At 39.0% G+C, this 19,079-nt stretch overlaps 1 protein-coding gene across 6 annotated transcripts in view; it reads left to right on the top strand.

The window, feature by feature from the left end:
- Positions 1-19,079, top strand: part of Cacna2d1 (calcium voltage-gated channel auxiliary subunit alpha2delta 1) — a 422,605-nt gene that overhangs the window by 344,317 nt on the left and 59,209 nt on the right. For all 6 annotated transcript variants that reach the window (XM_057758274.1, XM_057758278.1, XM_057758273.1 and 3 more), the window contains exons 11-16: positions 488-646; positions 2,318-2,422; positions 13,077-13,155; positions 13,886-13,935; positions 15,142-15,231; positions 18,222-18,299. In XM_057758274.1, coding sequence (XP_057614257.1) covers positions 488-646; positions 2,318-2,422; positions 13,077-13,155; positions 13,886-13,935; positions 15,142-15,231; positions 18,222-18,299 — 561 coding nt within the window. The remainder of the gene's footprint in view (positions 1-487; positions 647-2,317; positions 2,423-13,076; positions 13,156-13,885; positions 13,936-15,141; positions 15,232-18,221; positions 18,300-19,079) is intronic.

The following is a 19,079-nucleotide window of genomic DNA, read 5'->3' as shown; positions in this document are numbered from 1 at the left end:
AGCATGTGATCACCGAGGAGCAATTTTCCTAAAAGGCCTCCATTGTCCTCAGCTTTCTTAGAATTCTTTCTGTGTTTCGTTCCCCAGGAAAGACTATTTCAAAATAGCGTCTGCTCATCTCATTCCTTACATCCTTTTTCTAAGAAATTCTTTCTGATGAGTTACAGTTAAAAATACCTACTTTCTCTCTCTGTCCTGAGCAAGCACATCACTTCTGGATTCTTAATATGTGAGAATTGAAAAGTTCCCCACTGAAATCAAATCCCAAATTTAGAAACAGGTGAAACTTTTTTAGGGTTTATGAAGGTGAATACTCCGAGTTATAGTAAGTGAAGATTGCTGCTTTGTTCAGTTTGTTACTTCTGCCTTTTTTTTTTTCTTTAAGGAAAGCACGCAAGGAGCCTGAGGTGTATGAAGCTGGGATTTGATGAAAATGGTATGACTGATTTCAGTGTTCACTTATACATTTTCTTTTCATTCTTTGCAGTTTAACAGCAATGCTCAGGATGTCAGCTGCTTCCAGCACCTGGTTCAGGCGAACGTGAGAAACAAGAAGGTGTTGAAAGACGCCGTGAACAACATCACCGCCAAAGGGATAACGGATTATAAGAAGGGCTTCAGCTTTGCGTTTGAGCAGCTGCTTAATGTAAGTGTCGATAAGAAGCCGTTGTATTTTGTCTGTTTTCAGGAGTTCTGATAAAAGTCACTGATCATCATTAAATTTGCAGACAGATTATGTCCAAAGGTAAGAGCCATGGTGGAAGGTGACAGATTGTTAGTCAATACTTGGGTTCCCAGCTCTTCATTAGAAGCTTTTCCTGTCGGTGTCCGTATGGGCTTGTTGATGTGCCGAAATAATGCGAAGGCAGATCTTGTTGCCAATAAAGGAAAATGCCTTCATTAATGTTTGTACCAAAGATGGGCTTTATCATCCTTGGAGAATAAGAGTGTGGGCCTTCGGTAGGCTACAGCAGTACATAGGGATTATTGATATTAAAAAACAATTGCTCATTTGAAGGCCAAGGCTGATGATCTCAATTACAGGAGGTTCTCAAGGACTTCGGAAGATTGCCTACTTGAATTGTATCAAATTCCACAGTGACATTAGAAGACATGGCTAGAAGAACATGGTGTATATTTTCTCACTAACTTTATAATGATTTCATATCGAAATGGTAGTACTTTGAGTGAGTGACGGATTTGAATGGAATCCGGGACTAGAATTAAGTTATTGCGCTGCTTTAGGAGGCCTTTAGAAGTTTTTAAATTATGCGCCAGGTTCCCATTATACTTCTCTTAAATTACATGGAAGGCTCAAATTAGACTTCTTTTAGTTAGCAGCAAGCTAGAAGGTTGACATTTTCAAAGAAGCTGAGCATTCAGAAGGTAGTGCGATCCATTTTTCTCATCATTTAAGCAAACACATTCCATAATAGTCGAAAAGCTCAGAGTCTAATTTGATACCTCCGAGAAGTCCGGCTTGCTAAATTAAAGTGTTCGTTTTAATGGCCCTCTGAAGCTAATTCATTATTCTATGCTCAGATCTTCGAAAGACCTTAAAGGCTAAGAGGATTTATTGCTGGAATCGAGTCTTGCAGGATTAGAATCTGTGTGACAGGTCAGGAGAGGACAGAGGCGGGGAAGGATGCTCAGGGAGGAGGTGATAGCATTTATGGAGGAGCCCTGGGGAGCACCGGATGAGGGACTCCTCACCAACCTGTCATCCCAACATGTAAGGCAACAGAAATAGGGCAAGCAGGGAGGGGAGAACAGGAAGGCTATTTGGAAATGAAATGGAAAAGGTTAATGTGAAAAGCGTTAATCAGGTCACGTGCATGTTGTTTGTTTGCTTCTGGTATAAAATGATAAAGGTTTGTAGAAAAATCCTTTATTCATGCAAACTCCAAACACTCCTCAGCGCCCAGGGAAGTATTGTGTACCGGGTGCTGTCTAAATATCACATTGTCTTACTTTTGCGGGGCTTGTATTCCTTTAGGAAAAACTAACACTAAACAAACAAATGCTGGTTGAATACAAATGAAAGTCAAGTAATATGGAGAAAATATAACCTGGAGTGTATTATAGTTTAAAACACAATGGTCTGGGGAGGTGTCTCTGACAGTGACATTTGGTGGCAGGTTTGGCTATCTAGGCACTGAGAGCTAACATTGGCCTGATTCACAGCCTGATTTTAGAACATACTACTGAGCAGACATTTTGTTTGTAGGGTGTAATATGAGCATGCTTTTTTTGACATTGGTTTTCTTTTTCCTAATTTTCATTGTGGATAATTTGCATATATATGTATTTTTAACAGTATAATGTTTCCAGAGCCAATTGCAACAAGATCATCATGTTATTCACAGATGGAGGAGAAGAGCGAGCCCAGGAGATATTTGCCAAATACAATAAAGACAAAAAAGTGAGTGTTGTTGGCTAGTGTTTTCATTTTAGCGTGTAGATGATTTTCATACAGATAACCCACAATGGTGGTGAAGCGAATTTTTCTCCAAAATGTTAGTTGTAGTTATAACATTAACACATTGATGGTGAAATGAAGCGTTTGTCAGGTGGCCAAGCACCAAGTCACAAATGCATTAGCCGGATAGTGTAGATTTATAGGTCCCAGTGGATTCTCATATCACAAAAAAAGAAACAAGGAACTTTAATCCCAGCACTCGGGAGGCAGAGGCAGGTGAATCTCTGTGAGTTCAAGACCAGCCTGGTCTACAAGAGCTAGTTCCAGGACAGGCTCCAAAGCCACAGAGAAACCCTGTCTCAAAAAACCAAAAAAAAAAAAAAAAAAAAAAAAAAAAAAAGAGTATGGGGAAATAAAACTTTCCTGGATGAAGCTTCATGTCTCCTAATCATTAGAATTGGAGGAAGACTCAATATTCTAAAAACACCAAGACATTTCTGCCGTGTTATTTTAGATAGATGTGAAAACCGTTCACAACAGCAGTCAGACACAGCCTGCTTGAGAAGGAGCTCACAGGGAGGCTGAAGATAAACTCCTTGGTTGGCATAATAGTTTAAAGAATGCTATCCCAAAAGCCACGTAAAATACAAAGATTGGCATTTTACGATTGTAATATTCCATTTCCGTGTTTGTGGTCCTACAGGAGACACGCAGTGTAGTTATGAGGTTATGCTGTGCAGAGAGTATTATTATGTTACTAGACCTGTTAAGACTAGAACTGCTTCGTCTTACTGAGAGTTTACATGTACTGACACCCCATATTTATAATAGACACCGATTTTCAATCTATTTTCCTAAAATGCTAAGGGATCATCTTAAAAGTCATGGGGGAAGATATAATGTCTTTCTTGTGTTTAAAAAATTATACATTGACCCTAATGAAGACTACATCTATCTTCAGCCTCAGGTAGCTGCGGCTACAGGTGTGATTTACTGGATTTTGATTTCTCTTTGGGAAGATTTGGCCCCGTAGTAGCTCCAGTCGAGTGTTTTATAGCTATTTAATGCATGTATGTGAGGTTTTTTTGTTTGTTTGTTTTGTTTTTTTGCATCTGTTAGAGAGAACTACAGGCTTGTAGAGAGACAATCAGTCTTCTCCAGGTATGAGTCCATGTGAGGTTAGGCAATTTCAGAGGCCGACCCTAAACACATACGAGCAAGATTAAATTGTTTTCCCTGGCTGTATTTATAAACATAGATGTGTGTGTGTGTGTGTGTGTGTGTGTGTGTGTGTGTGTGTGTGAATTATAAATAAAGAACGAGAAAACATGAACTGTAGAAGAAACGGGAACAACTCAAGAAGAATGGAAGAGAGGAGGTGCGATGAGGAAATCCACGAAACAAAATTTAAAGAAGCCATTTCTTTGTTGATTGCACGTATTTAAAGCATAGGCTATAATGACAAGTCACCCTCTGGCAAATGGATAAGGAAACCATGCCACATACATTCTAGGAAGTGCTTGTTAGCCTCAACCAAAGGGAAGTCTGTAGTATAGAACATTGGTTAACTTGACATCATGCTTAGTGAACTAACTCTTCACAGACACACATGCAAATAAGTGCATATTATATGTTTGCACATACATGAGAAATCTGCAGTGATCAGGCTCACACAACCACGAAGTTGCAGGGACTGGAAAAAGGCGTGGATACCAATCTCATTTTCACTGTGTGGGCACCCAGTTAAAGTTTTGCAGCCTGACTCCATGGAGGTACATTGCAGCACTATAACTGTAAAAAAATTTGTTTTTGAGTTAGATATGTTTTTATTACTCCTTTGAGTTTTGGAGATTATAATATAATTGCATCCTTTTTACCCTTCTGTTTCCTAAGGGAGGATTGTGAAAGAGGGGATGGAAAGATGGTAGAAGCTGAGGGAACTTGCTTAGTAATGGCAGAGGCTGCACTTGTAATGTTTCCACACGGCCGCTCAAACATCAGCTGGAAGTATGTCTGCCTAAAAGGGAGCTGAGGGTGTGTCTCGTGCAGTGCGCTTTTACCACAATCATACAAAATTAAATATATAAATGCTACAAGGTCTTAAAGTATTGTAATCTTTAAAAAAGAATCCCAAGAACTACCATCTTAATTGTTCTTTTCTTCTGAGCCTCTTGTAGCATTAATATGGCCAGTGAATGCTTCATTTAAATTCCTTTCCCATTGCGATGACTCAGAAGTCATTCACGGCAGCCCAGGTAGGTGTGATGGGATTGTCTGGACCACTGACGGATGTGTCTCTGGGTAACAGCACAGCTGAATGAAGCCAAAAGCTTTGAGAATTAGAACAAAATGTTTGGGTTCTTTTTAAGGAATGTCCTACTCTTGGGAATCAATCTACCTGATTAGAGATAGGCAGAGATTTAAAACCAAATCCACGTTAATCTCCAGGAGCAGCTGTTCCAAATTAAAACACATTTACTTTCTAATCTTTACCTGCAGAAGTGACATTCCTTTGGGCTCACCCATGTGTGTGAGCCCTCCTTAAAAATGGTGCCAAAACTAGAATGAGCTCCACCGACGAGAACAAACAAATGAGCAGGGAGAGGAAAGCCAGACGCACAGTTGAAAGATAATTCCCAGGACTAGGAAAATCAAACATATTTGCTTTTCTCTGGGATGGCAACGATGGTTTGATTGGCAATGCACCCTTCAGACTGCCTCTGCAGGTAGAAAAGAATTCTCTCTTGGTTCACTGGATTTTCAGAATTTAATCTTATAAAGAAGGCAATCAAAATTAATATAGCAAACATTTTTGAAGTATCTAAAAATATTAAAACATGCACGTGAAATCATTTTTACAGTAAGGAATGTTCAGCTAATGTCAGAATATCCATTGTTGCAGTTTTTTCAGCAGTTCACTTGTAAATGTGAGGAGAGCTCTTTCCTGCATCACTGCTGCATCTGAACAGAAAGATGCTTTCTGCCATCTGTAAAAGTCTAAACCATGTCCCAGGTGTCTCAATATGCATTGAGGTTTTAGAGTTTAAAAAAAAATAATCTTTTTTAACTGACAGAAAAAATGCGCAGGAAATAATTCACTTCATTCCCGACTTTCTTCGCGCCTTCCTTCTCCATCAGGCAAAATTATAGCCTCTGTAAGGAATTGTTCTGACATAAGTAATTAAGGCTGTTTAGCTTATAAAATATTGAATGTCATTTGCCAGTTACATTGCTTCTAAAATCTTTTATCTTGGATATTTTTGCACTTTCAGCCAGTTCTAAGAGTTAAGCTTTGGAATAAAAACCATATACCTTTGTTTATAGATCGCAGCGTGGTTTATGCCAGAGTCAGGTTATAGTTGAAACGATGACATACTGGCCTGCCCCATGGAGGAGTTATCAATTTCAATGGGATGTTATGTGCAGGGTGTGCGTGTTTGGGTATGTGTGTATATTTTTGTGTCTGAAATCATTTGTTTCTCATTTATTTCTCTCAAAATAAAATTAGTATTGGCCGCTTATTCTCTACTCTAATAAAATACCTGGCTACATTTTGTTCAGATTTGAGGAATATCACCTTTGCAAGTTTTAGATTGTAACTTAATGTATAAATAAATCTTATACCAAATACTCACTCAGGTACCAAATATATAATATAACACATAAACTTTAGATATATAAAGTGCACTTGAACTATGTTTTAAGCTTAGTTATATCCTGTCATCCAAGAATCTTTCATAGTTAAAACATTGCTATGAGTGGTATTGGTCCTGCTGTTTCCATGACTGCTTAGACAAAAGCTCTGCTTCATATATTGTCCTCAGAGGGACCTCTGCCAGCTTCTCTCAAATGATCTCGTCACCTCAGTGTCCTTTGCTGTGTGTTAAAGGCCCCTTCCTTCTGTTTCACTTCCATGACCCCCGATGACCACTTGCATTATACCCTGATGTTGCCTGAGCCTTTATTTATCCTAGAAGCTGTGTGAAGTAAGGTGATATAAATTCATAAGTCTACTAAGGATTTCATAGCCAATCACAGAGTGTTCGACTCATAGTAGTTTCTCAGTTTTTAAGAGTATTGGCGTGTATGTGCATACTGAATACACTTCTAGAATAGGATATCATCACAGATAGCAGAAAACGTTCAGTAGACTTCTAACTCATGAAGTGGATGCCGTTCAATGTTCCCTTGTGATCGGAGCTTTTAGTAAAAATACTGTTTGCACTCCTTCATGTCTCTTCTTCTGAAGGTCATGTCATTTGTGTTGATGGTATTTTTAACTCTCATCTGTCCAATACACAGGTTCCTTTAACAGCGCATCATCAGCACTGGTAAAGTACTTTTTATTATTCAGGAAGAATTTATTATATCCAAAACCAAGAAGGTCTGAGTCACTCTCTTGCCTTCTGAAGTCAGCTAGTGATAGTCTTAATAGGACAACAGATGTTTTGGAAATCCATTGTTGCTGTAGCTTAGTCCTACATTATAAGGTACAGTAAGTGTATTCAGAGAAAAGGGAGTTGTGGGAAATTCAATTACACTGTGAACCCCAGTACTGCATTTGCATTAACTAAGTAGAACCAACTTTGGGTCAGAAGGTAGAGCCAGAAACTACTGGACAAAAAGTAATCAGAGAGTCAGAGGGAGTCTGGAAGATGGATAGAGAGGTGCACAGGAAGTAGTAGGGAGGGACTTTGAGTGTGGCGGTCACTTTTGGATTGGCTGAGTGGAAAGACGCTCTCTTTCTGAAACACCTTGACCTCTCTGAGCCTAGTAGGTTTTCACCCCAGTCTCTGATTCCAAGTCTTATAGATAAGTAGGATAATAGAGATTTAGTTAAAGACTACATTTGGGGGCAGAGGTAGGAGGTGGATCCATCCATGCCTGAGAAGCTGGCCGGTAACTGCAGAGCCACAATTACTACAACAAAAGAGGGACTGAGAAGTCTTCCTTCTAATCCAATAATACAAGGTGAATCATTACACCGGGCAGCAGGGCTCCAGTCTAATCCCTATCCATGGGCCTGTGCTGTGCATGCATCTGCAGGGTACATGAGAGAGCATTAGCCTGTTTAAGATGGTGGCTGTCGACTCTCTATGACAACTGCATGCTGAAACACTTGTTATATTGTTTATTTGATCATATTCAACAGGCATTAATCAAATGTTTCTGTGAGACCTTGGGTTTAACTTAGGCAGACATGTGCCATATACATGGCTCCGTAGCACTGGAGTTTGCGGCCGTGTAGAATAAAGTGTCCAAATATGCTCATCTGGGAAGATGCTCCTTTTAGCCCTTTTGAGTTCTTGATGTAGGAAAGGCGTGCGACCTGCTTTGGAGAGTGAACTGTGGAAGTTAGACTCTCTGCAGCCTTCTGGACAATAGTGTAGTCATGGCTGTGTCATCCCTACAGCTGAGGCTTCCACAGCTCATGAGTTCGTAAAGACTTCACAGTAGTACTTTATTTCCAATTGGAGTACTCACGTGATGAAAGCACGGTCACCATCGTATTCATCGCTGCCACACTGTTGAGATAGGACAGCCAAAAAAGAGACATCAAACAGGTTTTTTTGAAAATCAGAATCTTCCTGGCTGGTCACCCATCAGAGCCTCTCGTCTGGCCAGCCAAGGATAGGCATTCTCCCACCTGGGAGCCTTCCTCCTGTCCATACAGCCTGGCAGCATTGTCAGCGGGGATGCTCCTTGCCTCTGCAGGCGGGCTGCCATCAGGATGGATCGTCAAATCTGTGCAGGCTGCACGTACCTTTCAGATCCTTGTGTTTTAGGAAATCAATTCATATGACCATGAATTCAGACTTTATTTATTGCCTAATGTTATAGAAGTAGAAATGCGGGCTCTTAAGGACTCTGTGTTTAAACATGTGTGTGGATTGTGGAAAACACTGTAGTATAGTTTCCTAAAGGTTTTCAGTCCAGTATTTTGATAGGCTAAATAGCAAAAGTTTGAGTTCCCAGAGTGGATTAATAAAATCCATCTCAGATACCGTCTATTCTCACATGTTTCAATAGCTAGAGTTTTTATTTTAGTTTTACTGGCTTCCCTTCTTCATAGATTCATCTACATTATTCTTTGGAGACTTGCCTATTGTAAATTAAACTTGAACTCTGGGTAACTGATAATTGTTGAGGTGACAGTTTCCAGTAACTGGATTCTGCTGGGAAGAAAAATTCTTACGGCCTTCAACAGCTAATCCTGTGGGTTTGGAAAGCTCTTAATTGAAGAAAAGTATTTCAGATTTCAACAAACAAGACAGAAGATTTCACAAAATGGTTTAGCAGAAGTGAGAACTGTAGGATAAAATTATAAATCAGCAGTATATATTTTATTATATATCTATTTTTCATGGTGCTCATGATTGAACCCAATGTCTCATGCAGCCAGGCAAACGCTGTGCTGATGGGTCATCGTTATATTTTAAAACGCAAAATTTGGTGTTTTCTTGAGGCCAATAGTTTAGGTTTGTAATTAATTTGGAGCTATTGTAATTATAATATCCTGTTCAGAGAGATATCAATTTTTTAAATTGTATTTATTTTTGACTTTATATATACATGTGTGATGGATGGATGTGTGAGTCACAACATTTGGCATACATGTGGAGGGCCGAGGACATGTTTGTGGCCTCATTTCTCCTCTTCTGTCTTCCCATGAGTCTCAGCAGTTCCGTTCCTCAGCATGGTTGCTTCGGATTGCAAACCCCTCCACCTGCTAACCTATCCCATTTGACCAAAGAAACAGATCCCTAAACAACTGAGGGTAAAATATGCAAATTTACAAACCATAAAGCCCCATTTGAATTTGTTTAATTTTGTTACAAATGCTCCTCTCGTTGATACTACTCTTGCTTATCACGTATGGCCGTGTCAAGAACAAGGCAAATAAATTAAATATTATGTTTACTTGACATTTTTATTCAACTAGGGAAAATATGTCTGTGCAATGCAAAATAAAAACGACATAAATTTGCCACGATAAAAACAACCTAAATTACAAAGTGCACAGTGCATACCAGGGTCCCTTGGCTCCATTCTTCCCACGTTATCCTCGACTGACATCTATGAAACCTGACAGCAGAGCTGGTTTCCAGTCCCTCCGGAGAGCCGAGAACGCGCACTTGACCCCTCATTCTTTCCTGATTTAACCGTCATCAGACACACACAAAACACTGTGGTAGAGGTCAACTTGTACAAACTTGGAACTGTTGAAGCTGGACTTTATTCCACGCTATTTTCTCACATCATTTTTAGACTCCGATTTTTGGCCAATCTCTGTGAAGTCGTGTATGATTGTGTATGTTTCAAATGTGTCCTGATGGGGAAGATTTCCGTAACACTGGTTGAGTAAAACTTAACTGATTTGTCTAAGCACGGTTCACTCTGAAAATTGACACTGTGCATCTGTTGATGCCTGAATCGACAATATGATTAGAAATAGTCTCCTGGCTTGAGTCAAAGAATACACCTTCCTCAGAAGCGGAGATGGCACAATATGGACACAGCATAGTGTGAAGAATTTACCTGTATGTTCAGATGAAGCATTTAGTTCCTCTCAGTACATCTTTAAAATTGAGTTTTTTATATGTAGCTGTATCCATACATATGTATCTGTACATATACATATGTATCTGGATGTATACATAGTTTTATGTAATGCACACTAACAATGTATTATTTCCAGTTATTATTATTATTATTATTTCGGAGCAATTTGCTCTGAAGTTCACATTGTACAGCTTTCAAGTTTCACTCCATTTCTCAAAAATCTTAAAGATGTGATGAGACTGAAAACATTCAGACGCTATGCTGGTTGAACAGAATATATATACCGGAATATATATATATATATGGTGTAGTAACAGTCAATGAATTGAAGATGTCATGAATTTGAAGGAGAGCAGAGGGGGGCATGTGAGGTAGTTTGGAAGGTTGAAAAGGAAGGGCAAAGGGTAATTCTTACAATCACAAAAATATGTGGAGTTTGGCCGGCTCTGCATTTCAGCGTTAGTTCCTAGAAGCGCCACTGGGTGGCAGCAATGCGGTATAGAAAGGGAAGCGTGAAGCCAGGAAGTCCAAACTGAAGCCAGAGCACAGAACTCATCATTGTTACCCTTATGCGCTACAACCTGTGGATACTAACGTTCACAAAATCACAATTTCCCATACATAGTTAGGTAGGAATATGTTGAAGACAAACAAATACAGAAATGATATTTTAGTCGAACAGTCTCTTAGGGAAAATAATTTAACCTTTTTACAACTTTTATATCCGTTTTTCATCGTAATGTAAGGAATGTGTATGATGCTAAGTTTTGAGGACAGAGTTCTTCTCCAGGATACAGTTTCAAACATTATAAGATGGCTTTTGATATGCAGTTGGTAAATATATATTGTGTGCTATCTCCATAAAACTAAGTACAAAATAAGCACCTTGGATATGAGAGATTTTATAAATCTGTGATAAGTCAGAATTATATATTCTTATAAATTATACAGAGTTGGAATTTGTAATTCTCAACATTTTAGTAACTGCTGGAAGGAAATATTCTGGACAAAATAGCGCATATGCAGCAAGGCAAAAATAGTCCAGAAACTTAACGTTTCTATAACAGGCAAATGGCCAAACTATTGCTGTAACTTGGAAATAAATCTGCAAGCACCAGGTAAAATGAAGAATGGTGAGGGAAAGAGAAACTTAGACCGTTTCAGAATGATGAACTGTCACAGAAACTGCCCCTTTCCTGCATTCTGAGCTGTGGGCGCCACCTGAGCAGCCAGGAAAGTCAGGTGAAGTCACCCTGGCCAAACAAATAAAGCCCTAGTCATTCTGCTGCTTTCCTTTTTCTAAGTGAAATGTTTATTTGCACTGCTTGAAAGATAACATCAGTCGAAATAATCACACAGCGTGGGTCTAAGTGTGGTCTCCGTGTTATTAGAAATATAATTCACTCGGCCTAATTCCTCCACTTCGCGCTGAGCAGGATCCTGTGGAAAGTATTTTGCCTTAATAGTGTTGTGGTAACAGGAGGAACTGGATGCAGCTGCGCATTAATTGAATCTGTGAGGTATGCCCCCTCGCAGGATGACCGGCATGCCCACGTGTAGATTCCTCGGGGCACCCCAGCTAAACCGCATTACTACTCGGGGTGGTCACCCTTAGAAAAATATTTCTGTTAGGGTTAGCGAAGCTCTGTGAGTAGTAACATGTGGAAGTAGAAGACAGACTCCCAACTGACTCAGCTGAAAGGAAGCACTGGTTCTCGCAAAGGGAGTGAGATCAGGCAGGAGCGAGAGGGTACAAGCCCCTTCTAGGTTTCATTGTTGTTCATATAGTTTGTAAGTGACTAAAATTCAGTTGTGAGCCAGGTATCAATAGAAGACTTGCAATCAATGCAGGACCAAGGCAAGTATGAGGCCAGACTCAGTTACATAGCATGAGCCTTTCTCCAAAAGCACACAACAAACAAATGTGTCCACACATGACCTCATAAACTATACTAACTGAGGCAAACCTGGGTGACTTAAAGTGTAGCCTAGATAAAACCTTGCAAGGGAACTAGCACCGTCCTAAGCATGCATTTGACAGCAGGGACTGTAATAGTATTTGTAACCTAGACTAACAGAAGAAAGAAATGTGAGTTTTATTTATTTATTTATTTATTTATTTATTTAAGATTTGTGCTCAAGATTCAGGTGCCAAACAGAACAAAGAAATTGCCTATCATAGGAGCTGGGGTTTAGGTTTGAGCTGGGCTTAGGTTTGAGAAGTCTCAAGCTCAAATATAAGGATCTGAATTCAGAACCCTACTACCTACTTAAAAAGCAGGGCACAGCAGGAACACGTGTGTAATCCCAGGAATGGGGAGGCCGGAATGAAAGGAGTTCTCGGGGACTTGATGTACAAGTCAGTCTAGGCAAACAGCGGGCTTCAGGTTCAGGGAGACTCCGGTTCTCAAAACTAAGGTGGAGAACTGGAGGAGATGCTTGATGCCAATCTCTGGCTGCCGCAGGCATGCTCACACAGGTGTGTGAGACATCATGCCCCCAGGCACCCACAATGGCCCCTTCGATTGAATTAATGAAAGAACAAGTGAACAAACAGACGACAACAGAACAGCTAGCAGCTTAAATATTTAGCAAAGCCAGCCATGTTTTCCAGTGCTATTAAACCACAATCTTAAATATTGCCACAGACTGAAAGTAGAAAAGCCAGCGCTAAATGTCGTTGTACCCAGTCACAACAGAAGCCATGAGCTCTTATATCTATTTGCATCGCTAATTGCCCATGCGATAGGGAAGAGGCCATTGCTGTGATTGGATAGGTAGGTGAGACCTTTATTCAGGCAGCAAGGGGGAACTGAGCTGCTCCTGCAAGAAGCACTTCTTATAAAGGAGACCACAGTCACTGTCCGCGCACCCAGCTTGGAGATTTGGTGCAGGACGCCACGGTGCTGCTCCCACTGCGGCATTCAGGGCAGGCTACATGGTCTCCCTTTAGTGCTTGCTCACCACCTCTACAGACCTTATGTTATACTGGCTCCATTAACTTCCCTGCCCGAATGTGCTTTTATTTCTGCTTCAGCAGTTTTGTTTTGCTGTTCAGTTGAATTTTACTCGACCGATTTTTCAATTTCCTTAGGTCCGTGTGTTTACGTTTTCTGTCGGGCAACATAACTATGACAGAGGACCTATTCAGTGGATGGCTTGTGAGAATAAAGGTAATAGGTCGCATGTATGGAGTAAGAGTTAGATTCTGAACTTGCTCTCTAGAGAAAAAAAATGCATACCACAAACTCCGAGATTAGCACTGCATTAGAACATATCCAGACACCTGATCCTAATACTGTGAATTGATGAAAGCATGCAAGATACTTAATGATGTATTGCAGATTTGTGTATATTTCTTCTCTAAATGACTGGATTGCTGTTTTTGAAAACAATCTCATACTTTCCCTCAATATTCAAATTTTCATGCAGTGAACTATTTTTTTTTGTACTCAGAAAGAAAAAGTCTTTTGAAGAATAAACTGTTATATTAACAGAAAAGAGAACCTGAACATGTCCCAAAACTTATGTTTAGGAAAGCATGTGCATATGATAGTTATGTGTCTATCTGTACCTTTAATAGTTTATCTAGTGAAAAGGAGTTTAACAGCTCCTGTTTCCTTACTGGTTTGTAGAAGTTAAAGTTATTTTATACTACCTAAGAAATACAGTAAAATCAATCATAAATTCTCTAAAGTTGTTGACAATAATCACTCATCAATATTTTTCTGAATTTAACAATTGTCTTTATATTTTAATGCAAATCTTTATATCATTTATTATTTATTTACCCGAGTTAGAAGGAAAATAACCATTTCCTTTTATTAAAAACAGAAAGCTATTTTTTGTTGATATGACTGTAAGTGTGATATTTACAAATTATAATTTGTATGTGAATTTTAGGTTATTATTACGAAATCCCCTCCATTGGTGCAATAAGAATCAACACTCAGGTATGGTTATCTAAAAATACTTATACTCTTTCTTCAAAGTTTAAGATTACTTTCCTGGAAATGAAAAGAGATTGTCCTGGTTGTATTAGTTCAGTCTGATGAGAATAATTAAAAGTAGAAAAAAACATTTACATAATTTATATTTTCACTCAGTACTGGCTAATGTGGTATTTATTGATTTTATATCTAAAACCTAGGTAAACATATATTATGCCTATTATATATAATTGTGGCTTGTTATTCTTGGTTATTAAAAAGTCATAGAAAATGGATAATATGAAATTTATTAATAATCTCATGTAATTTTTATTCAATTGTAAGTCAAATATAACTTTCTCAGCCATATAGAACACTAAGTAGTAATTATTCTGGGCAAGTGATCTAAATCCTCCATAGGACTTAGATGTTTCCCACAATTCCTCTAGATCTGTTTACTTATTTATTTACATAAAGCTGCAGTAAGATGACTTTATAACATCGTTGATTTGAGAGAAAAAGCGTATTATTTGCACAGCATTTTGTAGAATTCAGCAATTTTATTTGAATATTTTCATTTTGAAATATTCATAAATTACAATTTAGAGATCGTGGCCCAATTTGAAACACCAGCAACAATGCCCAAAATAGCTGTTAAAACTGAGCATAAATAGCTTGGCCTCCTGGAAGTGCGTGCTGAACCCCCGAGCGTTGAGATGAAGCAGCAGGGAATGTAAGCCTGGTGTCTGGATTTGGCGCATACTGCAGTTATTTTTTTGATATGTTTAAATGCAGTTTTTAATTCCATCCAAACAATCTGTCATGAGAAAGCAAGGATGTGGCTGCTTTATCATTTCAAATTTGTGCAATTTCACACATAAACCACAGAGCCTTAGATAGTTTAGATCAACATGAAGCGATTCATAATGAATATGTTTCACTTATCATTGGCTGCACTTTGAGGAACAATGTTCTGATTGGTACTAGAAAAAAACCTGGAGGAGACATATACTATAAATAGGTACTATTGATCCAATGTATACAAACAAACCATTTAAGGATAAAACTAGATGAAAATTATAGAATGCCCCAAATAGGGCAGATATACTCTCAATAATTTGGTTCCATATTCATTTTCAATTTTTCTCTTTGAAGGTTACTTTGAAACATTGTATCTCTGACATTTGTTTGTTCTGTTGATGGTTTACAACCTTTCTTTTGTATGAATAGGAATATTTGGATGTCCTGGGAAGACCCATGGTTTTAGCAGGAGACAAAGCGAAGCAGGTGCAGTGGACCAACGTGTATCTGGACGCGCTGGTAAGAGGCTGGGCTTCTCTGCCAGAAGCTGTCATGGGAAGAGCACAAGGCTGACTTTTCCTCTCTCTGGGTGGCGTTTCCCTTTTTCTCTTCCCTGATCCTTTCTTTCTAAAATCTACTCCCTTGCAAGCTTCTCAGCTAGATTTACATTAGTATAGAATCATACGTGTAAAATTGTAGATTTTTCTTGTTCTACTGAAAATATTGGTTTTCCAACTTAGAACGCTGACTATTTGGGGATTTCAATCACTTGTTGAGATTTTAATATAAGAAAATAATGCTGAACATCATGTGAGCAGTAACTAGGAATTCCATATTTTGAGCAAACGTTTTGAAACACCTATTTTTGAAGCGGGTGTCTGTGTAACTAACTATATGTACAACACGTTCCACCATTGCACCTGGACTTGTGCAAACTCCAACGTACGTTTAGTTAGATCCACAGAACTCTGGCAATGCATTTAAATCAGCATAGGCATAATTGCATCTTCGTATAGACTCTCTGGCTTTAGGAGCAGACTTAGACATTCTTTCGGAAATATCACATTGAGGTGACCCAATCTGCTGAGAGATAATATATGCATATCAGGTTCTCATAACGCATCTGCCGTGTTAACACAAGCGTGCTATCACATTTTAAGGAGTAATTTCCAACTGGGAGTTATTTTCCCTATTTTTGTCGCTTGAACTCGTATGAAAACATCTTTTGTCAAGCACACAGTGGTGCAGAGCACTCCCGCTGGCAGATAACAACTGGTACCCTGGATTGGTGTTAGGTATCCTATAATAAACATTAGTCAGCCCCATTCCCACAGAGCACAAAATTATCTAGCCCAAATTGTCAATATAAGTTGAGAAATCATGTTTTAATTTATTCTTCCTTTATGACACAAGTTGTTAAAACATGACAATATTTAAGTTTTTTTTTTTATATGCCAAATCTGAATTTAAGGACTATTTGGCCATTTAGCAAAGTAATGTACTACAAAGTCTAAATGCAAAGCAGAAAGTGAATGCTGAATCAGTGATGCCCTTTCCCCTACTTGGAGTGCAGTTAAATGCCTTTGCTACTCTCTCAGGGCAACGATGAACAGAAGGGCAAAATGCAACCCGTTAGAATGACTTATCACTCGGTACTCACAAAATAAACACATACAGGAAGTTAGAGGGAAAGTCGGGACTATTAGCAGCCATCTCGCATGCTAGGAGAGATAAAGGGAAGCTTGCTTACCTCAAGCCCCAGAAAATGACTCTCGAGTGTTCCTTCTTGACATTACTTATTTACTTGAGGTCACATGGTCATCTCCAGCCACGACCAAGATGTTGGTTTTTTCAAACCCATCACAGGATCGCACACGATAGGAGTCGGTAGTTAGGCCTCACTGCATTTCCTATGACCAGAAGTTCATTACCCAGAGTGTCCACATTGCTGGCAAAGTTCTCGTTGATAACACAAATAACATTTGGCGGAAATGCTGATTGTCAATGTTCCACTTTCCAAGCCGAAACGAGATGTTTAAAAAACAAACGAAGTGGGAGACGTAAGTTGGCGGCCAGAGGACACAGCATTCTTTGTACTGGCTTAAAAATAGGAGCCCCCGTTACTTAGAATCACGGCGGGGGTGGGGGGCCGGTCTGAATGTGCGTCAATCAAATCAGCAGTTTATTAGGAAGGGGACATACGGTATTTCAAGAACAAACTTGATAACCGTATTTCAAGAGCAAACTTGATAAGGACTGCGACATGGAGAATTCTAAGAGCTGTGGCACTTTAAAAGAAAGATGCTGTCTAATTGGGACTGGAACAGGGAGTGGTTAAATGGGGAGAGACATTCCAGCTGAGCATAAGTGCGAGTCCTGGTTCTGTAATTCATGGGAAGGATGAAACCACATAAAGCTGCACATTGTCCGATTTGGGAGCACTGGGTCCATTCAAGTAATAATACCAACTAGGGATCACCTTTAGAGACCCTGGATATACGAGAGAAATAGGACTTAGTACAATGTCATGGGGAGATTGTGTCATTTGGAAGATGATGGGACGCTCTCTATGTAAAGGGAAATAGGAAGAGTTGCTATGTTTAAGATAAGTGGTCACATTCCAGGAGGCGGGACACTTACTTTTTCATTCTATTCTGTGGCACAGTGCCTGGAACAAAGAGCACACTCTGGAGTCTAGTTGTTTAAAGTAATATTCATTAGGGGACTGTTTAAAAGTAATATTTAGACATCACAGTACTCACCTAGAATATTCTACAAGTTAAAAGTAATATTTAAACATCACAGTACTCACCTCGAATATTCTACAAGTTAAAAGTTATATTTCAACATCACAGTACTCACCTAGAATAATCTACAAGTTAAAAGTTATATTTCAACATCACAGTACTCACCTAGAATATTCTACAAGTTAAAAATAATATTTAGACATCACAGTACTCACCTAGAATATTCTACAACTTAAAAGTAATATTTAGACATCACAGTGCTCACCTAGAATATTCTGCAAGTACATTGTCCATATCATTTTTCTTCTGTGTAACACAACACTGAGCTAGACATTTGTCATGTGGCCTGACACCTTTGACTTGGGGCCTAAAAATTGTAATTGAAGCTGTAGAGCTAGCTCTCAGCCAATCCTAAGTACTATTCAATGAGAGTCCCCTGTGGAGGCGCCTGGCCGTACAGGAATGGTGAGGGTGGAAGAATAGATGTGAGCAGAGTCATGGATGTCACAGTTACAATTGTTTATTTTTTTATTCCAGTACTTATTTGATGGCGCAAAACTGCTGATGGGTATTTACTATCTGAGAAGTTTTCATTGCGCGTTTTGAAAAATTCTCTTTAAAGATAGTCAAAATTAGTTACTAAATTTTTGTGACTCTTTTCAAGATAATTACAAAGGGAAGCTTCCAACATCAAAGGCTGATCCAGTAGTACGGAGTTCAAAATGTTGCTTTCATTGGCCTCTTCTCTCCATCTATTTTTAGGAGCTGGGACTTGTCATTACTGGAACTCTGCCGGTCTTCAATGTCACTGGGCAATCTGAAAATAAGACAAACTTGAAGGTTAAAAGTTAATTGATAAAATTAATAACAATAAGCGATAAACTATGACGTTGAAGCTGCGGATAAGATATTTCTATAAGGAAATATATAAGATGTGATTGTCTTGCGAGGCTGGAGGCCATTGGCGACAGCTGTCTGCGTGATAACCACCTGGGAAAAGGGAAGTGAAGGTCACATCCTCGTGGCCCTAGAGTCAGGATTCAGCTTCGCTTGGTCTAACTGTGACCTGATGAGAAACTCAGAAAGTCAGAGCACAAGTAATGACATGGAAAGTGGGCAATAGTATCATGAGTCCGCTTTTGTTTTTCCTTTTTATGAGACAGGGTTTCTCTGTGTAACAATCCTAGCTATCCTGGAACTAGCTCTTGCAGACCAGGCTGGCCTCAAACTCACAGACATCTGCCTGCCTCTACTTCCTGCATGCTAGGATTAAAGGCGTGTGCCACCACCGCTCACTTTTTAAAATGTGCTTGAGATATTCATGGAATTCAGGGGGGAAACAGAAAAACCAAAACCATGGTTCTCTTTAAATCAGGTTCAGACACATGTTTATTGAATTCTTGCTTATAATTCCCAAGTAGTAGCTTTTTTAAAAAAATAATAATCTGAGGATCTAATTGGTCTCTTGTTTCCTACTTTTTACAATTCAATGAAAAGTTAGTTTCATAAAATTTTTTTTAACTCTGGTAATATAAGTACAATAAGGAGCTATCTACTTGGAAGTTGTAACTGATTATTGAATATGGTTCATACTTATTATGTTTATTATCTATTAAATGC

The sequence above is a fragment of the Chionomys nivalis genome, chromosome 26 (genome assembly GCF_950005125.1).
Source record: "Chionomys nivalis chromosome 26, mChiNiv1.1, whole genome shotgun sequence".
NCBI lineage: Eukaryota > Metazoa > Chordata > Mammalia > Rodentia > Cricetidae > Chionomys > Chionomys nivalis.
This window is presented reverse-complemented; position numbering and strand designations above follow the sequence as displayed.